This window comes from Mesocricetus auratus, unplaced genomic scaffold (assembly GCF_017639785.1).
Source record: "Mesocricetus auratus isolate SY011 unplaced genomic scaffold, BCM_Maur_2.0 Super-Scaffold_4256, whole genome shotgun sequence".
Classification (NCBI taxonomy): Eukaryota; Metazoa; Chordata; class Mammalia; order Rodentia; family Cricetidae; genus Mesocricetus; species Mesocricetus auratus.
In genome coordinates this window covers 129,926,598-129,942,393 of record NW_024429182.1, presented here as the reverse complement: position 1 = coordinate 129,942,393, position 15,796 = coordinate 129,926,598, and the positions used below count along the sequence as shown (strand labels likewise).

The 15,796-nt window shown below is 41.9% G+C and overlaps 1 protein-coding gene across 2 annotated transcripts in view; it reads left to right on the top strand.

The window, feature by feature from the left end:
• Positions 1-15,796, top strand: part of Cers3 (ceramide synthase 3) — a 93,226-nt gene that overhangs the window by 63,278 nt on the left and 14,152 nt on the right. For both annotated transcript variants that reach the window (XM_040730611.1, XM_040730617.1), the window contains exon 10: positions 5,109-5,262. In XM_040730611.1, the coding sequence (XP_040586545.1) occupies positions 5,109-5,262 (154 nt within the window). The remainder of the gene's footprint in view (positions 1-5,108; positions 5,263-15,796) is intronic.

Genomic DNA, 15,796 nt, shown 5'->3' with positions numbered 1-15,796 from the left:
TTTCAATGGCAGCTTCCTATTTTCCTGGAGCTAGGCAATTTTGCTAGGCAGTGGTCTACCCGGAGCTTCCGGGTCACAGGGATGAGTTGAATTCCACCCCACCCCGTGACTAAGGAACCAGGACAAATGGCATCGTGCCATGAATCCAGCTCTAAAGAGTTGTGCCAGATGTTTCAATCCCTTTCCAAAACCAACTTGTCCCCTTGCTCTTAAAAGGAAGGCCCTGACTTCCCCGGATGTGAAAGGCTACCTGAATATCTCCACCCACCTCTGGCCCCGCTCTCCTTTAAAGGAGTTTTAAGCTACCGAGCTCCCCACGTGGAGGAAACTGCCAGCGAGGCTCTTTCAATTCCCTGAATTTCCCATCGTACTGCCCTCGGGGTTTCTGAGTGTGCAGGGAAAGACTGTGCCACCGGAATCATCTCATCTATCTGCCTTTGCCTTGCAGAAGCAGGGAAGTCAGTCTCACTTTAGTGAGAATCCGTCCCCATGCCCCGCACCGTGCTCTCTCTTTACATGAATTACAATGAACAGTTTATAGTTGGCTAGTTCACATTATCTAGTACAGTGTGAAAAGAACATTTTCTAGTAACTTCCTTTGTCAGTTTTGACACTAAAGGATTTCTGACAGAGGACCGGATAAGGGAACAGGACGGGAAGAAGAAAGGAGGGCACAGATGACCCCAGGTTCAGCTATGGCTTTGGGAATCTGCCTGTTGGAGGCACACGCATGGGACTACTGCGACCACAAAGCCGGCTGAAGCCAGCCCAGATGCTAAGCCCAGGGACCCAGGGGAACGTTATAAACTCAGGGGTAACCAGAACAGCGTGGAGACTCTGTGAACAGACACAGAAATATAAAAATGTCATGATATGGGCTGGGTGTGGCTCTGTGGTAGAGTCTTGTCCCACATACACCAGGCCCTGGGTCCAATCCTCACCACTGGAAGGAAAAAAGAGGGTGTAACAACTTGTAAGTTGTCCACAATTAGTAAATAACTTTATACCTGTGGGGAGGGAGAGTCACTGTATTTAAGTTCATCATTTTATACAATGATATAGGCTAATACATTTCTTAAAGGAAAATTGATATCATATACAAAGTTCACAAAAGAACAAGTGAAAATAATAACATGTAAATAAACTAGCCTCTTGTAAGGTAAAATGTCAGTATACACAGGCAATGCTCTTTTCCATGGAGACTGACAAAACATGCATTGCTCAGGATCTGGGGGAGTGGTGCCATCACACTGGGCACAAGAACAAAGTTGTGTGGTCTTGCAGGAAAGGAGCTGAGCAAAATATTGCCACACCCAATGAGTGCAGTGCCTGATGGGTCCAGGATTTTTACTTCTCTAAAAGAACCAAACAATCTTAATAACATGTATTTCCAGTAATTCTCACCATGTTCTTTATACTATAATAAAGATTTGGAAAGAACTTAACTATCTTATCAGGAAAGAATTAAGTTGCAGTGTGTTCCTGAAATGGATCTTGTACAGCTGTTACACAGAATGATGTGTAGCAGATGATGGTAAACTAGGCCTAGGGTCAACTCTAGCTCACATTCTGATTTGTTAATAAAGTTTTATTGTCACTCACCCAGCCACACTCATTAACTTATATGTAAGGTGCCATATAGTTGCTTTTTTTCTTACAGTGGAAGGATTAAGTAGTTGTAGCAAAGACCAGATGACCAGTGGCTTGAAGCATTTATTATCTTTTACTTTTTTTGTTTTTATTATTTCTTTCATTCTTTGAGATTAAAGTATAATTACATTATTTCTCTTCCCTTTCCTTTCCTCCCTTCAAACTCTCCCATATTCTCTTTCAAATTCATGATCTCTTTTTTATTTTTAACTCATTTTTGTTTTTATTTTATATGCATTGGTGTTTTGCCTACATGTATGTCTGATCTTGTAGTTACAAATAGTTGTGACCTGCCATGTGGGTGCTGGGAATTGAGCCTGAGTCCTCTGAAAGAACAGTCAGTGCTCTTACCTGCTGAGCCATCTCTCTAGCCCCTCATGATCTCTTTGTTTTTTCACTAATTATTGTTATATATGTATATGTATTTTTATATATACATATGTACATATGTATTCCTCAATATATAAATAAGTCAATAGAATGTTGTGTGTACATATGTTTTCAGTGTTGACCATTTGGTATTGGATAGCCAATGGGTGTGCTCTTCCCTGGGGAAAACTGTCTCTAGCTGTCAGCATTTCTTAGTTGCCTGTCATTCTTTGTGCAGGGTTGAAGCCTAGTAATCTTTCTCTATCCATGTATGCTGCTGTTGTCCTTGTTCAGCTCATATTTAGGCCGTCATGTTGGTGAAACTTGATGGGTGTAACTTCCGTCATTACTAGAAGACACAATATCACAGCAAACTCCCTGATCCTCTAGCTCTTACAGTCTTTCCACCCCCTTTTCTTCAGTGATCCCAGATTCCTAAGGGAGTTGTCTTGTAGATGTGTCCACTGGGACTGAGCTCTGTGACTGCATTCTGATTGGTTGTGGTCTTCTACTATGGTCTCAGTGTGTTGCAAAGAACAAGTTTCCTTGATAAAGATTAAGAACTCTACTCATCTGTGGGTATAAAGACAACTTTTAGACTGTAGTTAGGAATTACACTGGTTTAGTGAAATGATAGAATGTAGAATCTCTTTCATTATCTGTGACATTGCTAGCCCTGGGTAGAACAGACAAGTTTTGAAAAGTTCTCTGTGACATGGAGTAGGAAAAATCAGGGTCCCAAATCACATATGCAGTGTTATTCCTGATGTATAAAATGCTGTAGATGGAAGATAATATGCTAACATCTGTAAGTTGTGTGACTTCTGGGTGTTTTTAAAACCTCTTCACATTTTATGTATTTTCTGAATCATAAATGGACAACAAAGTTATGTTTTTGAATTAAAAAGCAAACTTGAGAGATATCTACATAAAAAATGGATAAATTATACAATGAAATTTTGAGCAGACAGAACTTTAGCTGGTAACTCACACAAGAAGAAGCAGCTGCTGAGTAGACAGAGAGATCCCTCACAGATCTGCAAAACTCTGTTTAAATTGTGCTGCATTTTAAATTATCAAACCTTACCCCCCCCAGATACTGATGGGGGGGCAAAAGAAACTATTCATGAATTTCTTGATGGGCTTATAATCTGTAATTTTAGAAAATAATATGACAATGTTTTGGTACTCTCCAATATACACCTTTAATGTACACTTCTAAGATCTTCCATTTGGAAAAGACTAGATACATTGAGCTTTTTGAACAGCATAAAATAGTTTTGGCATAAATGGATTCAAATGGTATCTTGGTCACTGTTCTATTGCTGTGAGAGACACCACGATCAAGGCAAGTCTTATGAAAGAAGGCATTTAACTGGGGGCTTGCTCACAGTTTCAGAGAGTTAGTCCATTACTGTCACAGCAGTGAGTGTGGTGGCATGCAGATGGATGTGGTTCTGGAGGAGCTAAGATAAGAGTTCTGTATCCTGATCCACAGGCAGAGAGAAACACTGGGCCCAGTATGGGCTTTTAAAAATCTCAAAGCCCACTCCAGTGACACACTTCCTCCCACAAGACCATACATACTTCAAAAAGGCCACATCTACTAATCCTTCTCAAATAGTGCCTTCCCCTGGTGACTAAGCGTTCAAATATATGAGCCTGTGGGACCATTCTTACCAAAATCACTACAAATGTAAAACCTGTCAAGGATTACATTTAACATGGAGACAGATATTTCTGCAAGTCAGTGCTAAGGTGATATGAACAATGGAGATGGGAGGGTGATACAGACAGCAGCCCCTTAGTCGCTTGTAAAGTTTACCCTGTACTTGGCAAACACCACACAGTAGTTCCATCTGCCTACTCACTCTTCTGTAACTGCTAACAACAGCTTCTGTCCACACAAAAAAACCTGTGTGAGTGTATGTAATGATTCTTTTCAAAAAGGCCAAACATGGAAAACAACTCCTGTGTCCTCAGTAGGCAAACATACAAGTGTGATTATTCCACAACAGGACTTGGTTGAGTCATAAAAGCAGTGGGCAAGTAAAAGACAGCAGTCTCAAAAACACACTCTGGGAAAAGATATAAGTGAAGGCTGGAGAGCAGGTAAGTGGTTGTACTGGTCAAGGGTGGGGAGGGTGTGACTACACAGGCATAGATCACTATGCTCCTAGGCACAGTAGTCTGTTCTACATCCTACGGCTCATTGAACCCCAGCAAATGTGACTGTAAATTAATTTAAAAATTAAGTTTAAATAACTGCATGGGAAAAGATGGATGATGAGGCAGTAAGAGTACAGTATCATTTGAGAGGATGATACTGTGGACAATTTTTTTTTGTTCTTTTTTTCTTGTTTTCCCAATGTAAATGAACAAGTTATTTTTATAAGTACATATATGTTTATAACCCACCCTTTCTAAGTACTCTGAGACCACAGTGGTATAAGGTTAGCTGAAAGAACATTTAGCCTTTCATCCCGGAATAAGAGCTGAAGACGCTATGCCTCTTGATACATCAGGGGCAGTTAAATTGTGCTCAGGAGTCTGGATGCGGCAGATACAGTGGGCAGTTCACTTTAGGCAGTGGTAGCAATCGTGAAATATGTGTTTGGGGAAGGGGTACTGGGGCTCATGTATGCCTGGTCCTTACTGTCACTGAATTACAGCCCAGCCTTCTCGAGGCACGGCTGACACCAAGTAAATGAAACCACGTCATAAGGTGCCACGTGTAAACGTGTTATCTCACTTGCTTCCATGACTTCTGTCTTCCTAGAAGGTAAGGAGGTTAATGGAAGCATTTCTGTTTACAAATAGGGAACTAAGGCACAGGGACACTCAAGCAAGCAGTGGCGTGAAGCGTCACGTGTGTTTGTTTTTCTCTCAGGAGGCAGGCTGTACTTTTCGGTTGTCTGCTAAGTGTGATATGAATGGTATTATTGGCCCTTTTTTTCCTATAAAGAATTTTAGGGACATCATTTGAAATTAAATACTGGCATATATTTGGGGAGGAAAAAATGTGCTCTCTTGTTGAAAATCCACCAGTGCTTTGCCCATAGTGAGATTTCCACCTGTTTTCTCCACAGGATTTTGTACTGCACCCTGATTCTGCCTCTGTACTACCTCGAACCCTTCTTCTCATACATCTTCCTCAACTTCCAACTCATGGTCCTGCAGGGCCTTCACCTTTACTGGGGTTATTTCATAATGAAGATGCTCAATAGATGCATATTCATGAAGGTAAGTGCTGCCAGTCTGAGCTGTTTCTAAATTGTAGTCTCAATGGGCTCAATACAAGTGAGGTCCAGACAGCGGAGCACCCTGGTCCTTCATCATTTTGTTTGCTTTATTGACGGACCAGGAATAGAAGCTAGGCCCTTATGCTTGTTATGTTCTACAGCTAGGCTACATCACTGGCGCAGCTGGAATAAATGTGAGTGTAAAGCTATGAACACAGTTTTCACCAGAATTATTTCTTTTTATTGGTTGTTTGAGGTACTGGGAATCAAACCCAGGCCTTGCACATGCTAGGGTGATGCTCTACCAGTGAGCTGTTATCTGAATTTTACACTAAAGGTTTCTCTACAGTATAGTCAGATTTTTCGTGAATGGGTCTTTGCTTTAGGGGTTCAGAGTGTGGCTTGGCAGTAGAGTGTGTTTCAGGCACTGAAGAGGAAGAAAAAACTTCATTAGAGGGTATGATATTTGGAATTTTTAACTATTTATGTGTGTATTTTATTTATGAGTGCTCTGTCTTCATGTATGCCTGCATGCCATAGGAGGGTATCAGAACATCAGATTCCATTATTAATGGTTGTGAGCCACCATATGGGTACTGGGAATAGAATCCATGACCTCTGAACAAGCAGCCAGTGCTCTTAACTGCTGAACCATTTCTACAGCTCCAATAGTTGGAAAAATTTTAATTCAAAGGTATGGCTGCTATTTTGAGAATTCCTTGAGTCAGAACTTATTTGTTTTGAGATGTATGTATATATGCATGCATATGTGTGTATGCAGTTGCACATGTGTGTTATATGTATGTGTATGTATATAGCTGCACATGTGTATATATTATATGTATGTGTGTATATGTATGTATACAGCTGCACATGTGTGTTATATGTGTGTATGTGTATATACATGTATATATACATATATGCCTGCACATGTTTGTGTGTTATATGTATACAGCTACACGTGTCTGTGTGTGCGCGTGTGTGTGTATGCAGCTGCACACGTGTATGTATAAGTATACATATGGAGGCCACAGGTCGATGTTGAATGTCTTTCTCAATCACTCTCCATTTCATTTTTTTCTTTTTTGAGATAAAGTCTCTCACTGACCCAGAGCTCACTGATTTGGTTACACTGTTTGGCCTATAGGCTCTGCCTCCTCAGTGCTGAAATTACACATGTGTTCCACTGTTTTGTACAGCTTTTACATGCGTGTTGGGGATCTAAACTAACATTCTCATGCAAACACTTTGCTACTGAGCCGTCTCCTCACTCCCAGATAAGCTTTTTGAGATGGGTGAGCAATATGTCAGAGCCTTATATTTCTCTGTTGAACATCCAGTTTGCATGTAATGCTTTTTCCATGGGCTTGCTTCTGCTTCTGGAATATTGCCCATCATTTGGCTGTAGTTTGTTTCCGAAAACAGCTTTGCTAAATACAGCCACACATTGCTTAACTACAGATCATATTTATAGATGCATTGCTAGATGATTAAGTCATTGTATGAACTCACATAGCCCTAGTTGGTATTGGCTGTTATACACTTAAGCCGCTATATGGTATAGTCTACAGCTCCTAGGGTCAAAATAAGCGCAACATCATGAGGTTAATTGAAACAGAAAATAAAAATGAGGAGCAGTGTTAAACATTGAAATGTATGAGACTGGGCTAAAGTAGCACAGCTACGCCTTTACATTTTGCTTCTATGTAAATATGAAAAGAGGTTCACTCTATGATAATGATGAAAGCTATACAGTAAATATATAAGCAAGTAACATTCATTTATCATCATCAAGTTCTATATATTATGCATAATTGTCTCTGTTATAATTGTATGCACCCAGCAGTATAATAGGTTTGCTCACATAAGCATCACCCTACATAATCAAGTAACATATATGCTTAAGTATCAGGACACCTGCTGCCCCATTTGCTGAGTACCTGTCAGCTACATTGTCATCTTACAGGAATAGCAGGGTATGATGTGATTGGAAATGACCAAATATGGTTATATAAAGTATGAATATAATACAATTTCCTAATATCTCTTGGATTTTTGTCAGTTTACATTTATTTTGTATTTGGTCTGGACTTTAGTTTCAGAAACAGTAAGGACAGGACTTGAGAAATGCACGAGGCACAATCACTGATTTGGGGGAGTAATCCACTCCCTAGCAACAATTACAGTGCATGAAATGGAGTGTGATACACAGTGGTCCCAGGGGGCTGTTATGGAGGCAAAAGTCATTGACCATGAGGGCCAGGGCAGACTACTGAGTGATAGGATTTGAGGTGGAGGTTGAACGCAAGTAAAGTAAGTCAGACCTGTCTTTCTGTGCTAAAGGAACTTCATTAGGTATCTTTCAGGTTGATAACTGGAGCTGGTCCTCTCTGGGTGACACCACATGTGTACAACAGCTTCATCTCACCAATGAAGAGTTACATGCAACAAGTAGCTGCATTCTAATTGGATAAATACATTTTCATCAAATATCATTTATTCATTGTTCTACTTTAGTAAATTTATCTGAAAGGGCCCTGAAGAGTGAACAAATCATAGTCATTGCAGTCCCTGGCCTCTGAGTTCTCAGCCATCTCTTAGCTTCTAGATCTAGAGATCTGAGCCACATCTAGATTAATATTTTTAAAACCAAACCCTGAGAGGTTTTGTGGCTTTTTCCCAGGGGATAGGGTCTTCACTATGTAGTTCTGGCCAGCCTGCAACTTACTATGTAGAGTAGGTTGACTTCAAACTTACAGAAATTCTCCTGCCTCTACCTTCCATGTGGTGAGATTAAAGATACTCATGTCACCACTCCAGGCTGCCTGAAAATTGACATTCCCCCTAAAGCTGGAGTGCCAAGAAATTAACTTTTACTGAATGTTCTAGATCAGTGTTCTAAATCATAGGATTTTAAAGCATTTTCCTCTGAAGATGGCACCTCTGCGTGACAGGCAAAGTTGAAGAGCGGAAATGAGGTTCCAAGCTGGATAGATAAACAACTGATGCTTGTAGTAGTTGACATAAAAAAGGGGCCTTCAGCTAAACCTGTTGTCCCATCTGATCGACCCCCTGGACCTCCTGTCCTTGTAAAGAACGGTCCTTACACTACCTGATGAGTGACAATACCCCAGGCCTGGCAGAAGCCGGGGAGGACCACACTTGGAGGCCAATGGAAGCCCTCGTTTGGCTTCACTGTGACTTTGACAATTCTGATGCCTAATGGGTCATGCCAGGCTGGACCAGCAATGCAGCATCCTGCTGGACTGTGTGCAAGAATCCTTGGTTTCTCATGCCACACTGGGGAAAGCTTTCCAAATGCAGTCTGACAGCAGCGTGGCCCTGCAGCCCTAATTCTTACCGAGCGTATGACTTCAGCTGGCTTGCACATGCTGTCTCTTTTCTGCTGTGGTGGCAAAACTGGCTGTGAAATCAGTCAATTCTTCCAAAGCCATAAAGCCTCCTTTTAAAAAATGGCATTTAAAGGCAGAGTTGCATTGTAAGGGGAGAGAGGAGAGATGAAAGTCTTAGAGGAGCAAGGAAACCAGCTGCCAACTTCTTCAAACGTAGTTAGTGTTTCATGCAACCTTAGTTGTTACTAAGCTAATGCTTGAATATGTTAAAAATGGAATTACAGGAGTTTGTAGACATCCAAAAATGTCTTTTAAGTCTTATAGTGGAGATTAAGAATTTGTCCCTTAAATTCCTTTACATATGGCAGGCTCTGAGAAAGTAATTTTGAATATGCAGAGGTAGGTAATTTTGGAGAAACAAACCACACTATTTTAGGTGTTGTTGTATAACAAAACTTTCTTCCTGGGGAGATGCAACATACATGCCTTTGCCTTAGATAGGGAACTCACAACAGACAAAAGTATGGATACCACCAACGTTCAATTTGGTGAAGCAATGAGTTTTATTAGGATTACTTACAGGAATATGGGTAAGAGGTTGCCTACAGGAGCAGAAATGCTTCAAAGACAGCTGCATCACCAAAGCCCACTCCAGCTGGATGACTGCTCACAAAAGTTAAACTTGGAGATTACTGCACAGCCTGCAGGGAGCTCAATAGGTTGAGGAGTGTCCTTTCCAGGTGCCTCAGTTTTCCTAAACCTCTTCCAGGCATTCGGCTGGTTTCTGCTTCTTGCAGGCAGCTGGTCTGGCCTCAGAGTCTTCTTGAAAGTTTGGCTTAGCTGGGTCTGAGAGGGACTCTCAGCTTTTTTGCTTACTCTGGTAGGGTGAGGACTAGTGAATCTAGTCAGTTTCAGGGACTTCCTAAGGCTATTGTGAGTTGTATACCTCCCTATTAAAGGAGCTTCCTTGCAGGATGGAGTGTTTCAAACTCAGAGGAAAGAATACACAACAGATGGAAAGTTACAAAATAATTATTTACTCATTTTTGGACTCCTGTACTTATATAGCAACCTGACAAAAGGCTAAAACTATCATGCTTTGTAATGGTCACTTTTTCCAATAACCAGAGTCCTTGAATGTACATAGAAAATAACGGATGACCACTATTTGCTTTTGTTCTTTAATAACTTAAAGTAAGACTCACTACAGGACTGGGGGGCAGAGGATCAGTCAGTAAAGTGCTTGCCTTGCAAACAGGAGAACCTGAATTCAATCCTGGGACCCAAATGTTATCAGGCATGATGACACATCTTGTAATCTCAGTACTTGAGAGACAGAGACAGGAGGTCACTTTAGTTTGCTGACAAGTGAGTTTAGCCCAATTGATGCGCTTTAAGTCAATGAGAAATGTGGTCTCAAAGGAGGTGGATGGTATTCCTAAGGATTATGCCAAAGGTTGCCACCTACCTCCTACTGCACATACACTTACGCACCCCCATACACGCGCACCCTTACACACACAAACATGCACACATGCATGAATAAAAAAGAATATAGTTATAAAGTTAAAAACAATGGATTCTGACCATACATAGACAATGCTTAGCAGGCATCTTACTGCTTGAGAACAAGATTTGACATTGAAACTTTATTCTTATAAGATGGGCAGTTTTCTGATGAGCTACCAACCCACACATATCACATGAAGAAACATGGCAGGCTCACATACTCATCTTGTCATTCTCCATGCAAACATGAGAAGTGCTTTTAGAGGAAATTGGAAGCAACATGGCATACTTTTGTTTAACATGACTTAAGAGAATTTGATCATCCTTAAACTCTCATTTCTTCTCTCTAAATGTTACTGTGGGTCCTGGCCATCTCAAGCATGTCTTTGTGACATTTTGTGCTGATGACAGCCAAGACACTCTAGGATCCAGAGAACACAGCCATCATAGCCAGGTTGGAAAGATGCTATCTCCTTAGCAACCTGGCCCAGCCTCCTGAAACTAACAGTGTCTGTCTGTTACATTCACAGAGTGACACTTTGTAGGCTCTGGCCCAAGTCAATGGGTAGTGGAACATGTTAGTTAGTGAGAAGAAACTGAGGCCTACATGGATGGAATTTATTCAGTGATTTCATGACAAAGTCAAGACTGGAGCTGAGTAAAACTTTACCTTTTGTTTTATTCTTCATTTGAATGAAGTGTAGAAAATTAGTAATGGAAAAGTAAGTGAAAATACTTGCATGGAGTCAAAAATAGCAAGGAGATAAAAATACCAAGTCCTCAAAATATGAGATTAAAAGGCAAAAAGGGGACTGAGGAAGCCACTCAGTTGGTGGAGTTCTTGCTGTGACGAGCAAGACTCTGAGTTAATCCCCCAATCCATATTAAAGCCACACACACCTGTAATCAATACTGAGGGAGTGGCGATAGGAAGATCCCCAAGAGTCTCTGGCCATCCTGGCTAGCTGAATAAACCCTGTCTCAGAAAGCAGCCAGGCTGCTCCTGTGTAACAACATTCAAGATTTTTTCTGGAGATCACATGCAGCCACACACACACACACACACACACACACACACACACACACATCTACCTACATATGCATGAATGTACAACCCCCCAAACACAAAATAATAAAAACTTATTAAAAGTCTAAGAAATGCTTTTTAGTGTCTTATTTTAAATCCTTCTGTTTAAAGTAGTCAAGCAGCTAAGAACACAGGTTCTCCCCAGAGTCCGTTTCCTGGGTGAGTGATTATGCTCCTGTTATCCATATCCATTGCCTCTGTTTCCTCATTTATAAGCTGGAGCTGATGGCACTAGCAACTGTTCACATCATGCTGGACACACTGAGAACACACTATGGCCGTGCTTCTAGATCATATATTTATTTCCACAACAAAACACACTATGGCCGTGCTTCTAGATCATATATTTATTTCCACAACAAAATCAAATCCCCATAGAACTTTAGAACTGGAAGAGACCTTGTATGGTCCGCTCTGACACCTGGCTCTTCTGAAGGCATGGCTTTCCATAATGAACACACCACACTCACATTCATGTACATTGACTCAAGCTGTCTCTGTGTCTCAGGGCCACTTAATAAAGCCACTATGGTCCTCCTGTTGTAGTGATGAGAAAGGTGGGATGAAGAAGTTACATGGTGACCCAAGGTCACACAGTAGTAAGAATGGCATTGCGAAGTCTGAGGAACTGGAGTCTGGGTGAACTCTCCTGCCTTTCCAGATGGGCTCAGCTCTTTGACTTAATTATCTTTCTCATCATTGCTTTACAAAATAACTGATGAACCAACTATAACTTCTCAGGGAGGGCACTTGAGAAATTTACAGAAAGACTGTCCACCCATTCAGGGACTTTTATGGCTTAACATAGCCATGGATCTGTGGTTGTATAAGGCTTAAAGAATTGCTTAAAGAAATCAAAATTGAAGACACAAATGTCTTCCTAGACATATGTAAATAAAGGCAAGAAATACACGGTGCATGAGGGACAGTGCCCATGGAAGAACCCAGCACGCCTAGCCCCTGGCATTTCTGTTACTTTGCCCTTGGCCTGCAGTAGACACACACATACAACAGGGCACTGAGATAGTTTCAGGGGAAGAACCAACCACACATCTCTATTTGATATGGCAGCAAGGTTAATAGGAAGGGCTTATCTGATGACAAAGAAACAGAGAAACTATGAGACCTACTGATCAGTGAGGTACCTTTTGTCTACCCCAGGATAACACTATTCCAGCACTCTCTCAGACTGACTTGTTCAATATACTTTTCCAGTTTAGTATGTAAATTAGCTGGAACCCCAACACCCCCACCCTAGCTGGTTTCTGAGATTTCTCTTTCTGTTGCGACAATGGTGTAGTGTCCACATGCAGGTAGAGCAGCCTATCTCTGTTTCTGACAAAACCTGCATGTTTCTGAAGCTCTTAATTTCAAGCAAGTCAACTTCTGGTGGAGAAAAGATTATATTTAAAGAAAACCAGGGGCTTTGGTGACAGGGGTAGTTGAACAGATATCTGGTTGCCTTTTCAGTCCATTCTGCTTCTTTGGAAGGTAGTATAGAAAGCAGCTGGATACCAGAGCTGGCTGAGGACAGGCTTCCAAGGAGCCTTCAGCTTCTGGGTGTCCACATAGAATCTACAAGCCCTCCACCCCCCAAATTGCCTGCAGATTAGCAAGCCATATGGGTGATTTGCTGTGCTTGCTTTATTGTGTATTGGTTTTCAAAATGCCGGTGTTGTCAGATCTTTTTTTAATAAATGTATTGCATCTGTTTATTTCATGTGTACATTTGCACACTTGTGAAGGTCAGAGGACAAAATTTAGGAGTCTGTTCTCTCCTTCTACCACCTGGACTCCTGGGATTGAACTCAGGTCCTTGAGTTTGATGGAGGGTGACGCTACCTGCTGAGTCATCTGATCAGTCCAGTGTTGTCAGTGTTGTCCCTGGGATTGAACTCAGGTCCTCGAGTTTGATGGCTGGTGCCGCTACCTGCTGAGTCATCTCATCAGTCCAGTGTTGTCAGTTCTCTAGAGGCACTAGACCAGTGAAATCATTTGCCCAACAGGAAGTCATCTAGGCAGTTGCCAGAGAGAAAGCTATCAAAGCAAACATACTACTGATGACTGTACTGTTCACGTTGCAGGCTCTCCCTCCTGTCTTCCAAACAGTGTCTCTCATGGTCCCTAGATCATGGGTCATGTCTTGCTCCAGCAGGAGAGGACAATGAGGGTGGGGTGATGTAGGCAAAAAGCAATCAGAGATTCTCTGACATTGCTTTTACCCATGATCTAAAAATCATTTCACACACACACACAAACAAAAAACAAACCAAAACCAAAAAAACGATGAATTTCCATATACTTCTGAAAGGGGATGGTCAATGTTGTCTTAGCAGATAAATTCTCTCTCCTCTCTCTCTCTCTCTCTCTCTCTCTCTCTCTCTCACACACACACACACACACACACCTACCTCACTCCCTCCACTCACAGACAGACAAAGAGCCAGATTCAGAATTCAGAGAGAGAGATTCAGTCTCCACACAGCTGTCTTCTGTAGAATCTGAGCTTTAGACAAGGGGCCAGACATAATTCATGACTTGTTAATAAATCTACACATCCACACTGGGATGTGAATGTTTTATTAAGGGACTCCTGGGCCAAAGAGATTGGTAAAGGCAGGTGTGAGGGAGACTGCATGCTGGTCAATGCTGTCCCTGCTACTCTCCCACTGTTTTCTGTGGCCACATCCTGTGACCACCTCCTCTGCCCCACTGAGTAAATCTCAGCGAGGGCTTCAAATAACACAAAGGAAATGTTATTCATGAGGACATAGCGAAGGTAAAAGAAACAGTTGTAAAGAGCTTTGCTTTGCTTTATCTCATGGGCTCTGGTGCCTGAGTGATTTATGAGGCAGAATGTTTGATCCTGTGTTCTATTGTGGGAGCAGCAGGTATACCATCTGTGGTACTTTTGCTCTCCCGGGAGCTGTGTTCTTGCAATGGTATTTCTCACCACACATGGGATGGGGAAATCCCAGGCAGAGCAGCTCCAGGCACATGCTCTTTCTGTGATCCCCACAGCCAATGGGCTGGCTGTTCCAAACAGCCAGTGTGCACGTCTGTGCTGACGTGAACCTGGAAGCGTGTTACTTGTTCAGAGGCATGGGATTGGCTATCCTGTCATAGCTGTGTCTGACCTATCCTCCACCAGGGCCCAGCTTCAGCAGAGACATGGACTCATGTCAGAACTGATACTCTCTGGTAATGCTTGCATGGTCACCTTACTACACTGTAAATAAAGAAACATACTTTCCCACTAATGTGCGTATGAGGTGAGATGAAGGATATGAAGAAACTCCAGGCTTTTGAGAAGGCCCCGAGCTCGCTCTGTCCATTCAGAGGAAGACAAGGGTGAGGAGAGCATAATGCTCTATGTAGCTGTTCAGCAGGCTGGAGACAGTTTTCTTCCTTATGTCAGTTGAAGATGTGCATGCGTGCATGTGTGTGTGTGTGTGTGTGTGTGTGTGTGTGTGCAAGCGCGTGCATGTGGGGGTGGGCGTAAAAGAGCATTTGTTGTGCTTTATACTCCCACATCTGTGAGGTAGCAAAGGGGCACTGGACTGGGTAGGGGAGAAGTTGCAACAAAGGCCTCAGCCAACTCTATAGCAAACTCTAAATTGCTAAGTAGCCACTCAGAGGTATCCCCTAGGCAGCACACCCATCATCAGAATGCCACTCAGTATGTGCTGCCTTCTGCAGTGGTCATGTCTCTGAACAAGATGGATTGTTGCAGCCCAGGATAACACGCAGCTATGAGCACCCCATGGGGGATATAATAGAATGTTGCTCCCAAATGACTTCTGGGCAGTGTCACCATATAACTTGTGCCCTCTGTGCTGAAACTGGATTCCAGTCCCAAGAAAATTTAATTTCTCAATGCTAAGAGGGACCCCAAAAATCAGAGGGCTTTCTTCTGGTCTTTTGTGCTCATGAAAGTACCCATTTGTTTTAAGTACAGGTCTTCTGGTCATTGGTTCTCACAGCTTCTGTTTATGTGAAATTACTTACTTTTTCCCTTTGTTTGAAGTATTTTCTCTGATGAATTCAGAGTGTTAGGGTCTTTTCTCCCCCTGCGTCACTATCTGTTCTTCAAAGAGGTTTCTCCATAGTATTCGGATTAAGATGTCGTCTGTAAGAAGTCCACGGACTTCTTATCACTGTTATTTTAAATAATTTATCATCTCCCTCTAGCTTTGGTTTTTCAAGTTTCTTAAATCCATGCCTTCATACTTTTTTTTTTTAAATAAAACTCAGGGTTCAAAAATATCATCCTTGCAGTGCTGAGGACCCCACCCTGAGCCTTGTGTTTCTGGGCAGTTGCTCCGCCAGCTGCAAGCCAGCCCTCAAATTTTTCTATCATCCCTCCTCCTCCTGTAACTTCATTTACAACTGACTCTGTTCATTTTGGTGTTGTCCCCTCTTTGTGCTTCTGTGCCAATCCGTGGTTAATCTTATCCAATATAATCTTTTATTTTGGAAATTTGTTTTTAATCCCTAAAAATTTCATTTTGCCTTTAAAATAATATCCCCTATGTTTCTCTCCTTGGTTTGGTTTTCCTCTGCCTCCTTGAATAGAACACACACAC